General features: G+C 50.0%; 1 protein-coding gene across 1 annotated transcript; it reads left to right on the top strand.

The window, feature by feature from the left end:
* The first annotated feature begins 9158 nt into the window (after positions 1–9158).
* On the top strand, positions 9159–13929 carry LOC123053007 (probable carbohydrate esterase At4g34215). The gene is made up of 3 exons (XM_044476377.1): positions 9159–9773; positions 12858–13087; positions 13748–13929. Exons 1-2 carry the CDS (start codon positions 9264–9266, stop codon positions 13062–13064), a joined length of 717 nt encoding a protein of 238 aa, XP_044332312.1. The 5' UTR covers positions 9159–9263; the 3' UTR covers positions 13065–13087; positions 13748–13929.
* Positions 13930–14461: the final 532 nt, after the last annotated feature.

Genomic DNA, 14461 nt, shown 5'->3' with positions numbered 1-14461 from the left:
CTTGGTACATCTTTGTACTACCAGGGTGGATACATAGAGGCGTATCATGAGCTTCTTTCATAACTTCCTGTGTCATATCCAGGTTTTTCTCTGCACATGGCACCACTAGGCGGCCCTTGAAGTATAAGGTGCCATCTTCAGCAATAGTGAAGAATGAGGGCTTTCCTTCTGCGAGGTAGCGCTTAATCTTGTGGGCTTCAGAGTCATACTTCTGTAGCCTTTTGATGCTGTCCACGAGATCTGGTTTAGCAACTAGGGTATTGAGGGAACCCTGGGTAACAACGTGGAGGTTCACCTTGCCAAACTCCTTAGGAGGGGGAGCGAGTGCACCCGGAGGAACAATATGGAGGTTCAGCTTCCTGAATTCTTCAACAAGCGAGGGCTGAACTTTGTGAACCTGGAGGTGGTTGCAGTAAGACTTGCGGCTCAAGGCATCAGCCATTACATTAGCCTTGCCTGGCGTATAGGAAATACCCAAGTCAAAGTCTGCAACAAGCTCCATCCATCTCTGCTGACGGAGGTTCAGGTCTGGCTGAGTAAACAGATACTTCAGACTTTGGTGGTCAGTGAAGATCTCGCAACGATTACCGAGAAGGTAATGTCGCCACTGCTTCAGCGCATGAATGACAGCAGCAAGTTCGAGGTCGTGAACTGGGTAGTTCTCTTCGTGAGGGCGCAATTGCCGAGAGGCATAAGCAATCACTTTGCGGTCTTGCATTAGGACACAGCCTAATCCTTGACGGGAAGCGTCGCAGTAAATGACGAAGTCCTTCTTAGTATCAGGTGGAGCTAGAACTGGGGCAGAAGTCAACTTGTCTTTGAGTGCCTGGAAACTTTCCTGACATTTGTCTGTCCATTGGAACTTGACGCCCTTATGCAACAGGTTAGTCAGAGGCCTGGCGATCTTGGAGAAGTTCTCGACGAATCGACGGCAATAGCTGGCGAGACCGAGAAAACTTCTGACTTGCTTAACGTTCTTGGGAGGAGTCCAATCAAGGATAGCCTGGACTCGTTCAGGGTTGACGGCAATACCATCCTTAGAGATGACATGCCCAAGATAGGTTACTTCCGGTAGCCAGAATTCACATTTGGAGAACTTGGCATATAGTTGATGCTCTCGTAGCTTTTCCAGCACAAGTCGAAGATGTTCAGCATGTTCTTCTTCGTTCTTGGAAAATACCAGGATATCATCCAGATAAACCACAACGAACTTGTCGAGGTAATCCATGAATATATAGTTCATCAGACGAGAGAAGGTGGCTGGAGCATTGGTTAAACCGAAAGACATGACGGTGTACTCGTATGAACCATATCGAGTCACGAAGGCGGTCTTTGGGATATCCTCTTCGCGAACACGGATCTGGTGGTAACCCAACCTCAAGTCGAGCTTAGAGAACACTGACGAACCCGCCAGTTGATCATACAGATCATTGATCCGAGGAAGAGGGTATTTATTCTGAATGGTAGCTTGGTTTATAGGACGGTAGTCTTGAACTAATCGGTTTGTCCCATCCTTCTTCTTGACAAAGAGAGAAGGTGCTCCCCAAGGAGAGCAACTTGGGCGAATGAATCCTTTGCGAAGAGAATTGTCGATTTCCTCCTTAAGCTCAAGGAGTTCATGCGGCGGCATCTTGTAGGGTCGCTTGGCTATAGGAGTGGTGCCTGGTTTCAAGTCGATGATGAATTCGACAGCTCTAGCAGGGGGAATCCCTGGAAGTTCTTCAGGAAAGACGTCGAGGAATTCACGCACGACGGGAATGTTTTCAATGCCCTCGAGTGGTGCAGCGTTCAATGCATTCAATGCATAGAGCCTTGCCTCGGCATTTTGCACCAGATGGGCTTGGTAAGTAACTATTTCATCTGAAGGGTGTAGCAGATGGACGGTCTTAGTGGTGCAAACGATTGAAGCAGTATGCGCTTTTAACCAATTCATTCCCAGAATGAGATCAATGCTACAGGACTTCAGTACGATGGGAGAGACAAGAAATTCCAGTCCTTCGATTTCAACGGGGACGTCGTTGCAAATCATGGAGGTTCGACATTGGCCCGCAGGGGTGTGTACTAATAGTGAAGCATTCATGTCTTCGCTTCTAATGCCATGCATGAATGCAAAATCTTCTGACATGAATGAATGTGATGCACCTGTATCAAATAAAACGGATGCTGGTACTGAATTTACGAGGAGTGTACCCATCACAGTAGCAGGCTGGTCTTGAGCTTCGTTGAGATCAACGTGGTTGGCATGAGCACGACCATAAGACTTAGCATTGTTGTTGCGGGGCTGGTTGTTACCACGGCCAGTTGCTGGAAGGGCCAGTTGATTCTGGTTCTGGTTGCATTCTCTAGCACGGTGTCCTGGTTGACCACACCTGAAGCACAAGCCATTATTGGGAGTGGGAACAGGAGCTTGTGACGGTGGAGCTGGAAGTCTTGACTGCCTAGATGGTGGTGGAGGCAGACGAGGTGCAGCATAGGTCTGCCTTGGGGCAGATGCATTTGGACGGTACATGCTGTTCGGGATCCATATCTTACGCTTCTGTGAGGGCGGGCCCGAAGATGAGCCCGTGTCACGGTTGCGCCTGTGAGAGCTCTGGTATTCCTGCAGACCAGTTTCGACATTGATGGCCTTGTTCACCAAGGTGGCGAAATCAGCAAAGTCATGCACTAGAAGTGCGAGCTTGATGTCAGCTTGAAGGCCATCACGGAACTTCTCCTGTCTGCGTGCATCAGTTGCAATGTCCTCTTCAGCATAGTGAGACAAGTCCAAAAACTCCCGCTGATAAGCTTCAACAGTTTTGTTGCCTTGGGTGAGGTTGCGGAACTCACGCTTCTTCCAGTCCATGACTCCCTGAGGAATGAAGCGGACACGGAAAGCTACTTGGAAGTCTGGCCAGGTAATGATTGTTCCAGCTGGCAGAGTACGCCTGTGGCTGTCCCACCATTGAGCTGTGGGTCCCTTCAGAAAGAAGGAAGCAAAGTTGGCATAGCTGGCAGGGGCTACATCGGCAAACTCCATCTCATAGGTGATGTCACGGAGCCAGTCATCAGCATCCAGAGGCTGAGTTGAGCTGCGGTACACAGTTGGGTTCAGGTGCGGGTTGGTTGCTGGTCCATATTGGGGCAAGGAAACTGAGCCATCATATTTTCCATGAATTGGCGGTTCAGTTCAAACTGTTGGATCATACCAGCCATGTACTCAGGTGGTCGTGGGGCATTGCCACCACGACCACGACCACCTGGTCTAACCATCCTGCTAATATATAACAGGGGTAGTTCAGCATTGAGAAATTTGCAAAGACAAGAATCATTCATGATGAAACATGCATAATGAAAGGAGCACGATAGCTACTACTTAGCAGTCGGCATAACTTACAAAAGGGGTCATGCATAGAGTTCAGTACACAGAGTTCAGTACATAGACTAAAACAACATAGGCGGCACACAGGCTCGCGGCAAATGCAGCCAATACTAATAAGCAAGACTACATCAGTCCCAAGAGGTACTGTGGAGGTAATCGTAGCCCGACAACTAGTAGTGAGGCAACGGATAGCCCTCCACGTCAGCAGACTGGGGGCCGCGGATACTCAGGTGTAGAGCCCGACGCTCAGGTGGCAGAAGAGGACCAAGTGCGGGAGAGTAGCCTCCCACCTCTGGCCAACCGACACCGTGGGGTATCACGGCCTGGCTGGGTAGATCGCAGTACGCGGTAGCTGTCCAGATCGGCCAAAGGGGTGCAGCAGCGTCAGAGCACGGTAAAGGTGCTGACAGGTGGTGTACATCTCGTGGCGAAGAGCTCGATTAGCTCGATCCAGCCCATCAGCATGCAGAACCAGGTTCTGATGGTAGAAGGGCTCTCGGGTGACAGTGGAGTAGGCAGCAGTATAGTATCCCTCCGCACCAACATCAGATGCGATAGCAATGTGCCTGAAAGGGGAGGTGTCCAACTCCCGATACTCTCCACGAAGACGTGTCAGAGCAGCATAGGCAGCATCGTGGACAGCCATATCGATGGTCACACCAACACCATGAGCGGTGTGCAGCACAGTAGTGGAGTCATACTCCCGCGAGTAGAGGTGGACGATGGCACGGTACTGCTCCTGGTTAAAGTCCTGGTACTCCTCGTAGACGGTGTACTCAGGGTGCCAGCGATAACCCAGATAGGTCATCATCTCAGCTAGCACAGCCGGTGATCCCGAGGCACCAATGGCCGTCGTGTGGCGCACGACCTGCCTCGTGGGTTCCATCTGAAAGCAAAGACGTTTCAAAGGAGTCAAATGACAGTGTGTGAATTGTTCAAAATACTATTCTAAGAAACAACTATGGCTTATCCAACTTTGGGGTGAATGCGGTCACGGGATCCTAGTGTTAGAGTTAGTAAATTCGTTTAACCCGAGTAGAAGAGAGTTCAGAGTCCCAGAGTAAAGGTCGAGGAGTAAAAGATCCTAGTACCACCCAATGGCGACGTGGGCCCGTAAGACACACAGCCATGTTAGTAAAAGTTTTGTAATGTCTAGACTCGACTTCGGCCAAGGAGTGTGGAAAGGGGGATTCCTACAGGCAGTCGGCTCTGATACCAACTTGTGACGCCCCCGATTTGACCGTACACTAATCATGCACGCAAATGTGTACGATCAAGATCAGGGACTCACGGGAAGATATCACAACACAACTCTAAAACATAAATAAGTCATACAAGCATCATAATACAAGCCAGGGGCCTCGAGGGCTCGAATACAAGTGCTCGATCACAGACGAGTCAGCGGAAGCAACAATATCTGAGTACAGACATAAGTTAAACAAGTTTGCCTTAAGAAGGCTAGCACAAACTGGGATACAGATCGAACGAGGCGCAGGCCTCCTGCCTGGGATCCTCCTAACTACTCCTGGTCGTCGTCAGCGGGCTGCACGTAGTAGTAGGCACCTCCAGTGTCGTAGGAGTCGTCGTCGACGGTGGCGTCTGGCTCCTGGACTCCAGCATCTGGTTGCGACAACCAGATAGAAAGGAAAGGGGGAAAAGAGGGAGAGAAGCAACCGTGAGTACTCATCCAAAGTACTCGCAAGCAAGGAGCTACACTACATATGCATGGGTATATGTGTAAAGGGGCATATCAGTGGACTGAACTGCAGAATGCCAGAATAAGAGGGGGATAGCTAGTCCTGTCGAAGACTACGCTTCTGGCCATCTCCATCTTGCAGCATGTAGAAGAGAGTAGATTGAAGTCCTCCAAGTAGCATCGCATAGCATAATCCTACCCGGCGATCCCCTCCTCGTCGCCCTGTTAGAGAGCGATCACCGGGTTGTATCTGGCACTTGGAAGGGTGTATTTTATTCAGTATCCGGTTCTAGTTGTCATAAGGTCAAGGTACAACTCCGGGTCGTCCTTTTACCGAGGGACACGGCTATTCGAATAGATAAACTTCCCTGCAGGGGTGCACCACATAACCCAACACGCTCGATCCCATTTGGCCGGACACACTTTTCTGGGTCATGCCCGGCCTCGGAAGATCAACACGTCGCAGCCCCACCTAGGCTCAACCGAGAGGTCAACACGCCGGTCTAAATCCTATGCGCGCAGGGGTCTGGGCCCATCGCCCATTGCACACCTGCACGTTGCGAGGGCGGCCGGAAGCAGACCTAGCCTAGTGGCGTTCCAGTCCAATCCGGCGCGCGCCGCTCCGTCGCTGACGTCAAAAAGAGCTTCGGCTGATACCACGACGTCGAGTGCCCATAACTGTTCCCGCGTAGCTGGTTAGTGCGTATAGACCAAATGGCCAGACTCAGATCAAATACCAAGAACTCGTTAAGCGTGTTATGTCGAAGTAACCGCGGACGCCGTCCAGGGCCAGGCCCACCTCTCGCCTAGGTGGTCTCAACCTGCCCTGTCGCTCCGCCACAAAGATCCACTTGCGGGTACTCCTACGAGCCGACCCGACTTTAGTCATCACATGTGTCATGTATATAGTATATAAGTATATACCCGTGATCACCGCCCAGGTGATCACGGCCCGATAGTATAGCACAGCAGACGGACAAGAATGTAGGGCCACTGATGGAAAACTAGCATCCTATACTAAGCATGTAGGATTGCAGGTAAAGGTAACAACAGTAGTAGCAAGGATAGGCTATGCATCAGGATAGGATATCGGAAAGCAGTAACATGCTACACTACTCTAATGCAAGCAGTATAGAGAAGAATAGGCGATATCTGGTGATCAAGGGGGGGCTTGCCTGGTTGCTCTGGCAAGTAGGAGGGGTCGTCAACTCCGTAGTCGAACTGGGCAGCAGCAGTGTCGGTCTCGTAGTCTACCGGAGAGAAGAGGGGGGAAGAAACAGTAAATACAATGCAAACATAAGCATGACGATGCGTGACATGACAATGAGCAGTGCGAGGTGTGTCCTAACGCGACAGTAGGTGGTACCGGCGAAGGGGGGAACATCCGGGAAAGTATTCCCGATGTTTCGCGTTTTCGGACAGACGGACCGGAGGGGGAAAGTTGCGAGTTCGATAGGTTAGGGATGTGTGGTGGACGAATGAGCTGCGTATCCGGATTCGTCTCGTCGTTCTGAGCAACTTTCATGTACAAAGTATTTTCATCTGAGCAACGGTTTATTTTATATTGATTTTAAAAGAATTTATTAATTTCTGGAATTTATTTAATTATTTAATATATACATTATCCGAAACAGTGTTGCGATGACATCAGCATGACATCATGCTGACGTCAGCAGTCATCTGACACGTGGGTCCCACATGTCATAGACTGATTAGGATAATTAGGGTTAACTAATTAATTAACTATTAATTAAACTAATTAATTAAATTAGATTAATCTGGACAGGGTTAATTAACTAATTAATTAATTATTTTTATTTTATTTATTTATTTATTTTTATTAATTTCTTTTTTTATTAAAATGTTCTGGGGGGTGGACCCCGGCTGTCATTGGGCCAGGGCCCCTAACGGGCCGAGCGTGCAACGGGGCGGGCGAACCCGAGCGGAAAAGGGCGAAGCGGGCGGGGCGCCCGAACGGGGCTCCGGCCGGGCGGGGCGCTGGCCCCGCCGCGTGCTGGCTGGCCGGCGGCCATGGTAGGGGCGGCCGCAGCCGCCCGAGTGGGGGGGCAGCGAGGTGAGGGGCGGGGCCAGGAGCGGCGCAGGCGAGTGCCGCGGCGGGCGGGACGGCAAGTGCGGCGGCGGCCTCGGCACGCAGTGCGTGGCCACGGGGAGCAGGAGGGTAGGGCGGAGCTGGCCGCGGCGCGATGGAGGCGAACGGCGCCGGCGGGGGCGTCGGGTGGGCGCTCGCCCGCAGAAGGGTGCGGCGAGGCGAGGCCGGTGGCCAGGCGGCCGCGGTGGCCGACGGCGCTGCGCGATAGGGCGCAGGGAGCGGGAGGAGCAGCACCAGGGGCGCGGGGGCGCGGCCGAGCGCGTGCGCGGCGGAGCAGTGCGTGAGCGCGAGGGGCCAGCGGTGAGCGGGCCGGGTGGCAGCGTCGCGAGGTCGGGCGCAAGGTGGGGCGCGGTCGCCCGCGGGCGCGTGCGTGGTCGAGCGGGCTCGGCCGGGCCGCCGAGCGGGAGCCTGAGTGGCGGCGGCTGCGCTAGCAGCACGAGGCGGCGAGCAAGGCGGGGAGGAAGAGAGGCCGGGGGTTGGCCTCACCGTGGTGTGTAGGGGAACGGGGCAGTGGTGGGACGAGGAGGAGGACGGAGACGACGGTGCGACGCAGGAGGCAGGCCGGCGGGGAGGTCCGGCGAGGACCGAGCTCCGGGCGGCGACGGCGTTACTGGCGCGGTGTCTCCTCCTCGATCCCGATCCAAATCGGGGGAGAGGGGGGAGATATTTCGTGGGGGGAAAGTGTCGGTGGGGGTACTGGGGAGTGGATAAGGGGAGAGTGGGGTGGGGCCGGCCGCTGGGCCTGGGGTTGGCCCGGTTGGGCCACGGCCCAGGGGTTTCCTCCTTCTCCTTATTTTTCTGTTTGTTTTCTTTTTTGTATTTTCTTTCTTTTATTTATTTTCTTTTCTGTTTTATTTCAATTTAAATTATTTAGGCATTTTATAAAAATATGTTTTCTTTATTATAATTACCCTTGTAATATTCGGCACCCACCGAACATTTTTGTTTCAATTTTGAAAAACTTTTATTGTTGATATTAATTTGAATTTGAATTTTGAAACTGTTTGACCTAACAGTAGATTATCAACAGTAACTGTGGTGACGTGTCACCATTAGCGTGGGATTACTGTAGCTTGATTATCCGGGCGTTACAACGACCTCCATGGCGGACACCACATCCGGCAGGTGTTGGATCAAATGTCATTGAGCTTATTTTCAAATGCTGTCGTTTTTAGAGTACGAAGGATGGTGAGCTACTCGTCCATGGAGGATGAGTTGTGCGATGCGTGGCTGGCCGTATCTGCGGATTCATAGGCAGGACCATATGGCCACCCTTCTGGGAGCAAGTGCATGAAAAGTTTCACGCAGTAAAGCACATTGCGCCCTATGACATGTACATCATGCGACCACGCAACATGAGGTCGTTGTCGTATCGCTGACACGCTATCTAGGTCAGCGTCATCAAGTACTACAACTTGATCAGGCAGCTCGAGGCAAGGTCACCATTGCACGCGGGCATGGAGGATATGTAGCCCGCACATGCGGTCGTGCTGTACCACAGGTCAACGGGACAGCCATTTACGTGCACACACTGCTGGATGAAGCTGAAGGGAAAGTATGTGTGGGAGGACTTGATCCGTTCCTGAAAAACTTGTTGGGCATCCGGGATCTAGTCGAATTTGAGACCTTGTTGTACTAGACTTAATTTGCATGCTATGTGTGAATGATTTGTACTATTTACTATCCGAACTTAGATGAATGTCGACCGATTTGAATGAATTTCGTCCGGTTAGTTAAAATGTGGTTTGAAATATATGGTAATAGCGTTGGATGACTCTCGTCCGCGGACTGGTCTCCTATTCATGGACGGATGCAGGGAATTTTTTACGAGTTGCCGTTCAAGATGCCCTAACGGCCAATTCTTTTCGCCATGATTCTAGAGAATCTGATTCTGGAAAACTGCCGATAGAATCACCTGCCCACAGAATTAACCATCCAGTTCTTTTCTGAGATTCTAGATTGTTGTATGAGTTGTGTGCTGAAATGTATGGTTCCTAGATTGGAACCGAGTGCTGAAATGTTAACGGTTGGTTATTTCGGACGCAGTCTTCTCTTCTTCACCCTTTCCTCGCCGCTGCCGCACCGCTGCTCCCGCAGTCATGCGCATCTTCCTTCTCTCAGGGCAGAGCAACATGGCCGGCCGCGGCGGCGTGCACCACCGACGGTGGGACGGGGTCGTGCCGCCGGAGTGCGCGCCGGACCCCTCCATCCTCCGCCTCTCCGCCGCGCTCGCATGGGAAGAGGCCCGCGAGCCGCTGCACGCCGACATCGACACGACCAAGACCTGCGGCGTCGGCCCCGGGATGGCCTTCGCCCGCGCCATTCTCCCGCGGCTGGAGCCCCCAGGCACCGCCGGGGTCGGGCTCGTACCATGCGCCGTCGGCGGCACGGCCATACGGGAGTGGGCCCGCGGGGAGCACCTGTACGAGCAGATGGTGCGGCGCGCGCGCGCCGCGACCGAGTGCGGCGAGATCGAGGCCGTGCTGTGGTACCAGGGGGAGAGCGATGCAGAGTCCGATGCCGAAACGGCGGCGTATCAGGGGAACGTGGAGAGGTTGATAGCAAATATCAGGGCAGATCTTGGGATGCCGCATCTACCATTCATTCAGGTAATGGCCGCACTCGGTAAATAGTGTAATTTGTCTTCATTTTTGGCATGGCTGTTGAGAACTGAAGTTTATAGAAACTGAACTGATCATCAATCTGGGCATTCACACAGGCTAGCAATTTTGGACAAATGAATAGTAATTTTATGAAAAATAATAATGCACGTGAAGATTTTTTTTTGAAAAGGAGGATGGCCCCGGCCTCTGCGAGATGCATTCAATCATTTTATTAATTATTCGCAAAGACCTTACAAAGTAATACATCAGTAAGTCTGAAGCAACCATCTTGGCAACATCTGTCGCTACTCCTATCCACTTGATGAAGGGGTGCCGATTGTCCGAGTCGAATACCAAACAGACCTCGCACCAAAGCCTAACATCTAAAGCCGGAGGCCCCAACCAAGCCACATTGTCGGGTCTAGGGCACACACCCGTCCAGTGCACTCTCAGACGCGCCGCCGCCGTCTTCCACCTGTCCATCTTCAGAGCAGGTACTGACACATCGACCTTGTCAGGCCTGCCGTCAATGCCACCACGGTGCCAGACAACGCCACCTCCCTACGCGCGTCCATCATCACACATCCGTCGCCGAGACCCTGCCGCGCCACGCCGCCGAGACTCCACATCGTCGATGCATGACATGAAACGCCGCTCCACCGCTAAAACCATCCATTGGTCCCTTGAGCCAACGTACACCTCCAAGAATGATGCCCCCAAGGAGGGAGCAACACAAGGTCAACTGATCGAGGGTTTTCCCCGGAGGTAGTGGGAGGAGTTGGGAGCTTCACCTCGATGATGCCTTCATGAAGGAAACGGCGCTAAGGGTCTGTCCCAAGAAAAACCAACCGACAACTTGTGCACCGTCCAGACCGCCTTCAAAGCCCCAGATCTAGCCGTCCAGATCCGGCGACCATCCACAGCAGCACTGCAACCGTGGGAGCCCTGGCACACCGGCCACTGCCTGTGTGTGCCACCACTGTCGCCTGGGAGGAGGGCCGCCACCCCACCTCGCCAAACCGCGAGAGCCGCTGAGAGGGATCCCGCATGCTCGTCACCGTCTCTGATCTGAACCAATCCGGAGCCAAAGCCACTAGATCACCGGCGCAGATCCGCCTTGGACAGGGACAGCACCATGCCATGCCGCCGCGGGAAGCCCTAGCTTCACCTGCTGCGACCTTTGAGGGCCGCCGCCCCGGGATCCAGGCCGAACGTCGCCGCCGCCATTGGTCACGTTCCGCCGCCGCCGGCGACCGCAGCCATGGCCGTCGTGACCACGCGGACGCGCCGAGCAGCCAGCACCACCCGCTCTTCCACGTCGCCCTGCAGCTCTGCCGCCTCTGCCCACCACCACGCTGTCGTCGGAGGTGAGCCGCCGCGCCGTCGCGACCCAGATCCGGGAGAAGCGCCCCGGCGCCATTGGGTGACCCGCCTCACTCGATCACGGCGCGGGAAGGAAGAGGACCTCCGCCACCGCCGTCAGCCGCCCGGGGCTTCGCCCGGCGGCTAGGTTTAGGGTCTCCGCCTGAGTCGCCCGAGCGGGGGGCGATGCGGGGGACTCGGGCAGATAACTATTGTTCAATGCACGTGAAGATGAAGTATTATTGTTTCCATTCAGAAAATTTGATTGTCTATGCTCAAACTTTCACCATAATTTTTGCTCAATGTTTTTGTTAACTAGTACTACAAAATAGTAACCATAAGAAAATACTTTTGAATACAAACTTTATTAATGAACTAACTTTTGTTCAAAGCTGTAGTTGAAGAGTTGAAATGTGTCCTATGTTTCTGAACAGAGAGAGCAATCATATGCGAAATTTTTAGGAATACTTAATTACAGTCCTGCATGAGTAATGCAGCATGATTCCTTTTTTTTTCTGATGGGCAGGCACAACAGACACAGACTTAATTAACTAGATGATACCCCACACGTTTGCTACGGGAAACTATTGCAATATATTTTGATGGATTTTGTTGTATGGAATATGAATATATGATTTAGTGTGTTAATTATTGAGGTGGGTCTTTTTCATGCATGGTGGCATGTGTGCATGTTGAGATAAATAGGTTAGTGAGCATCAACTATTTAGTTATGTATGATTAAAATTCATACATGGTGTTCTGTATGCAGCATTAGGCCAAGTAAGTGGCTCCATTGATACGATTAAGATACCCGTTCTTGGAACAAGTTTGAGACATGCGTAAACAATATTTGCACATGTTTATATTAAGAGGAGAAGCAAGCATAATGCAAGAAGCGGGACACCTTGGCCAAACACCAGCTGCGAAGCCAATCGAGATGAACAATACACGTCTAGCCTAATCTCTTATGGAGGTTGTTGCAGCCAGTGAAAAGTATAATTTTGGTCCCTCAACTATAATTCCAGGAAAACCTATTCCTTCAACTCTAAAACTGTATAGTTTTAGTTCCTTATCCTGGGTTATGTGGATTCAGTAATGACATGGCACAGTTTGACTCACTCGGACCTGACACCGTGGCACAGTCTGGTTATTGGCATAATATGAAAAATAGACCACTATATGAGCAAAAAGAATCAGAATTTAAAAAATAAAAGATGGAGTTGTGAATGCACATTGGCTGTTGATGGATGACAAGGAAGCATACAATTGTTTGTCTTGTTTCAGTTTGAAAAACGTACAGGCAGGCAGCTGTGTAGTAATTGCTTACTTTCTCAAGCCATTAATATGCATAGTTGTAATTTTTTTGGATTTAGAATCAGGTATTTTAACATCATACGTATATCCAAGCTAACTTCTATTTTCATTTCCCTACTGATCAGATTAAATTGATGTTATTGGTTCACGAAAATAAACCACAAGATGTGATAAGACATGAAAACGTGTGTATTTTATTTCACCAATTTTATATCCTCAAGTAAAAAAATGGTTGATTCTAAAACTACTTAAATATATATATTCTTATCTAACACCTTAAATCTTGCACTAATTGATTTCCCTCTTTCTTACAAAAATGCTGGTTGCTTTGCCAAGTGGTCATATTTTCATTTCTCTGATATTATTTGCTATGAAGATTACCATTTCTCTCAAGATTATGTATGCACTAAACAGGTTGCTCTCGCATCTGGGAATAAAAGGAACATTGAAAAAGTGAGGGAGGCTCAGCTTAGCATTAACTTGCTGAATGTTGTAACTGTGGATGCAATTGGCCTGCCCTTGAACGAAGATAATTTGCATCTTACCACTGAAGCACAAGTAAAGCTTGGAGAAAGTCTTGCACAAGCCTACATCAGTAACTTTTTACAAGCAACCTGCTAGGAGACCCGCAAATGTCATGATAGGTAGAATTCTTGAGGCTCCTTCCGTAAAACCCCTATGTTTGGTAATAATTTTATTATGATATTGTGTTCATTTTTTATTATGATACACCTATAAACTCTACAAGAGGACCAAATGAGTCAAACGTCTTTCTGCAGGTGAAATTCTTCATTGTTTTGTTAGTTGTACCCTGTGTGTGTTTCTTCTTGTATAGATATTGTGAAAGTTTCAGCATTCATTGTGCATAAACTTACCTATCTATCGTATCTGAATTAGAACAATATAGTGTACATGATAATAGCATTTTTTATTTCAAACTGGAAAATTTGGTTTCTTTTTCAAGATAGGCAGATCATATGAATGCTTTTCTCACTGGTGCTTGAATTTCTTGTGAGAGGTTTCTTTTAATGTATTCTTTAAATGAATTAGATTGGGTTCGCAGTGTGGACCTATTGTTTTGTTTCCCTTTAGTCGCTCTGTGGTAATTTAGGCTTTTTTTTCAATTTGTTTCCTATCTCTTGCTCCGGGCTGCCCCCTTTGTTTCCCATCTCTTGATAATACACTTTGGGTGTTGGGATTGAAAATTTCAGTTTCCTTCCTTACAGTTAGCGTCACTTTGCTCGATCTTCTAAACTGTTGTGACCTCCAGAAGTATTGGTCTTATTTGCTTCCCAATTTTGCAGGGTTGTCCCATCTTCATTCCACGGCACATATGTTTGACAGTACCCTTGCAAGACCGTCATGACGACCTTTTATATTTGGAAGGCATTGTAACATTTGCACATCCGCAGTACAAAGAGCGAATAAAAATCAGATGTAAATAAAAATTTGCATGGATTCCAAATGTATTTCCTGTTTTAAGGTACTTCATAATGTTTTCCATGTTTCTGAAAAGGATGCATTTTATATTTTCAATTACATCGACAAGAGCGAACCAACCTATGGTTGGATGGTTAGAGGGACTGTGGTATCCCCAGCCCACCAGGTTCAAGTCATGTGCTCGCATATATTCCTGGATTTATTTCAGGATTTCCGGCGATGCGCATTCAGTGGGAGGAGACGTTCCTGTCGACGACGAGGTGCCTACAGTGACTTCGTAAATTTCAAGATGATATGTTGCTTAGTCTTTCTGAGGTGCTTATAGAGGTAGGGTATACATGGGTGCGTTCATAGGGATAACTGTATGCGTGTGTATATGAGTGCTTGCGTCTACATCAACATGACAACCTTGTGTGCGTGCAAAACAACTCAGATCCCTCTAGGATCTGCAAGAACACACGCTTGATGCGACCATGCGTACCTCAAATACTGATGACGTGGGTGGTATTTCTCCTTCGGGGGAATGAATGGTGTTCCTCTTCATGTAGCACTAGTGATTGGGGCATCACCCTGTGGCG

This window comes from Triticum aestivum, chromosome 2D (assembly GCF_018294505.1).
Source record: "Triticum aestivum cultivar Chinese Spring chromosome 2D, IWGSC CS RefSeq v2.1, whole genome shotgun sequence".
In the NCBI taxonomy this organism is placed as follows: domain Eukaryota; kingdom Viridiplantae; phylum Streptophyta; class Magnoliopsida; order Poales; family Poaceae; genus Triticum; species Triticum aestivum.
Note: the sequence above shows the minus strand (reverse complement) of the source record. Positions and strands in the feature narration are given on the sequence as shown.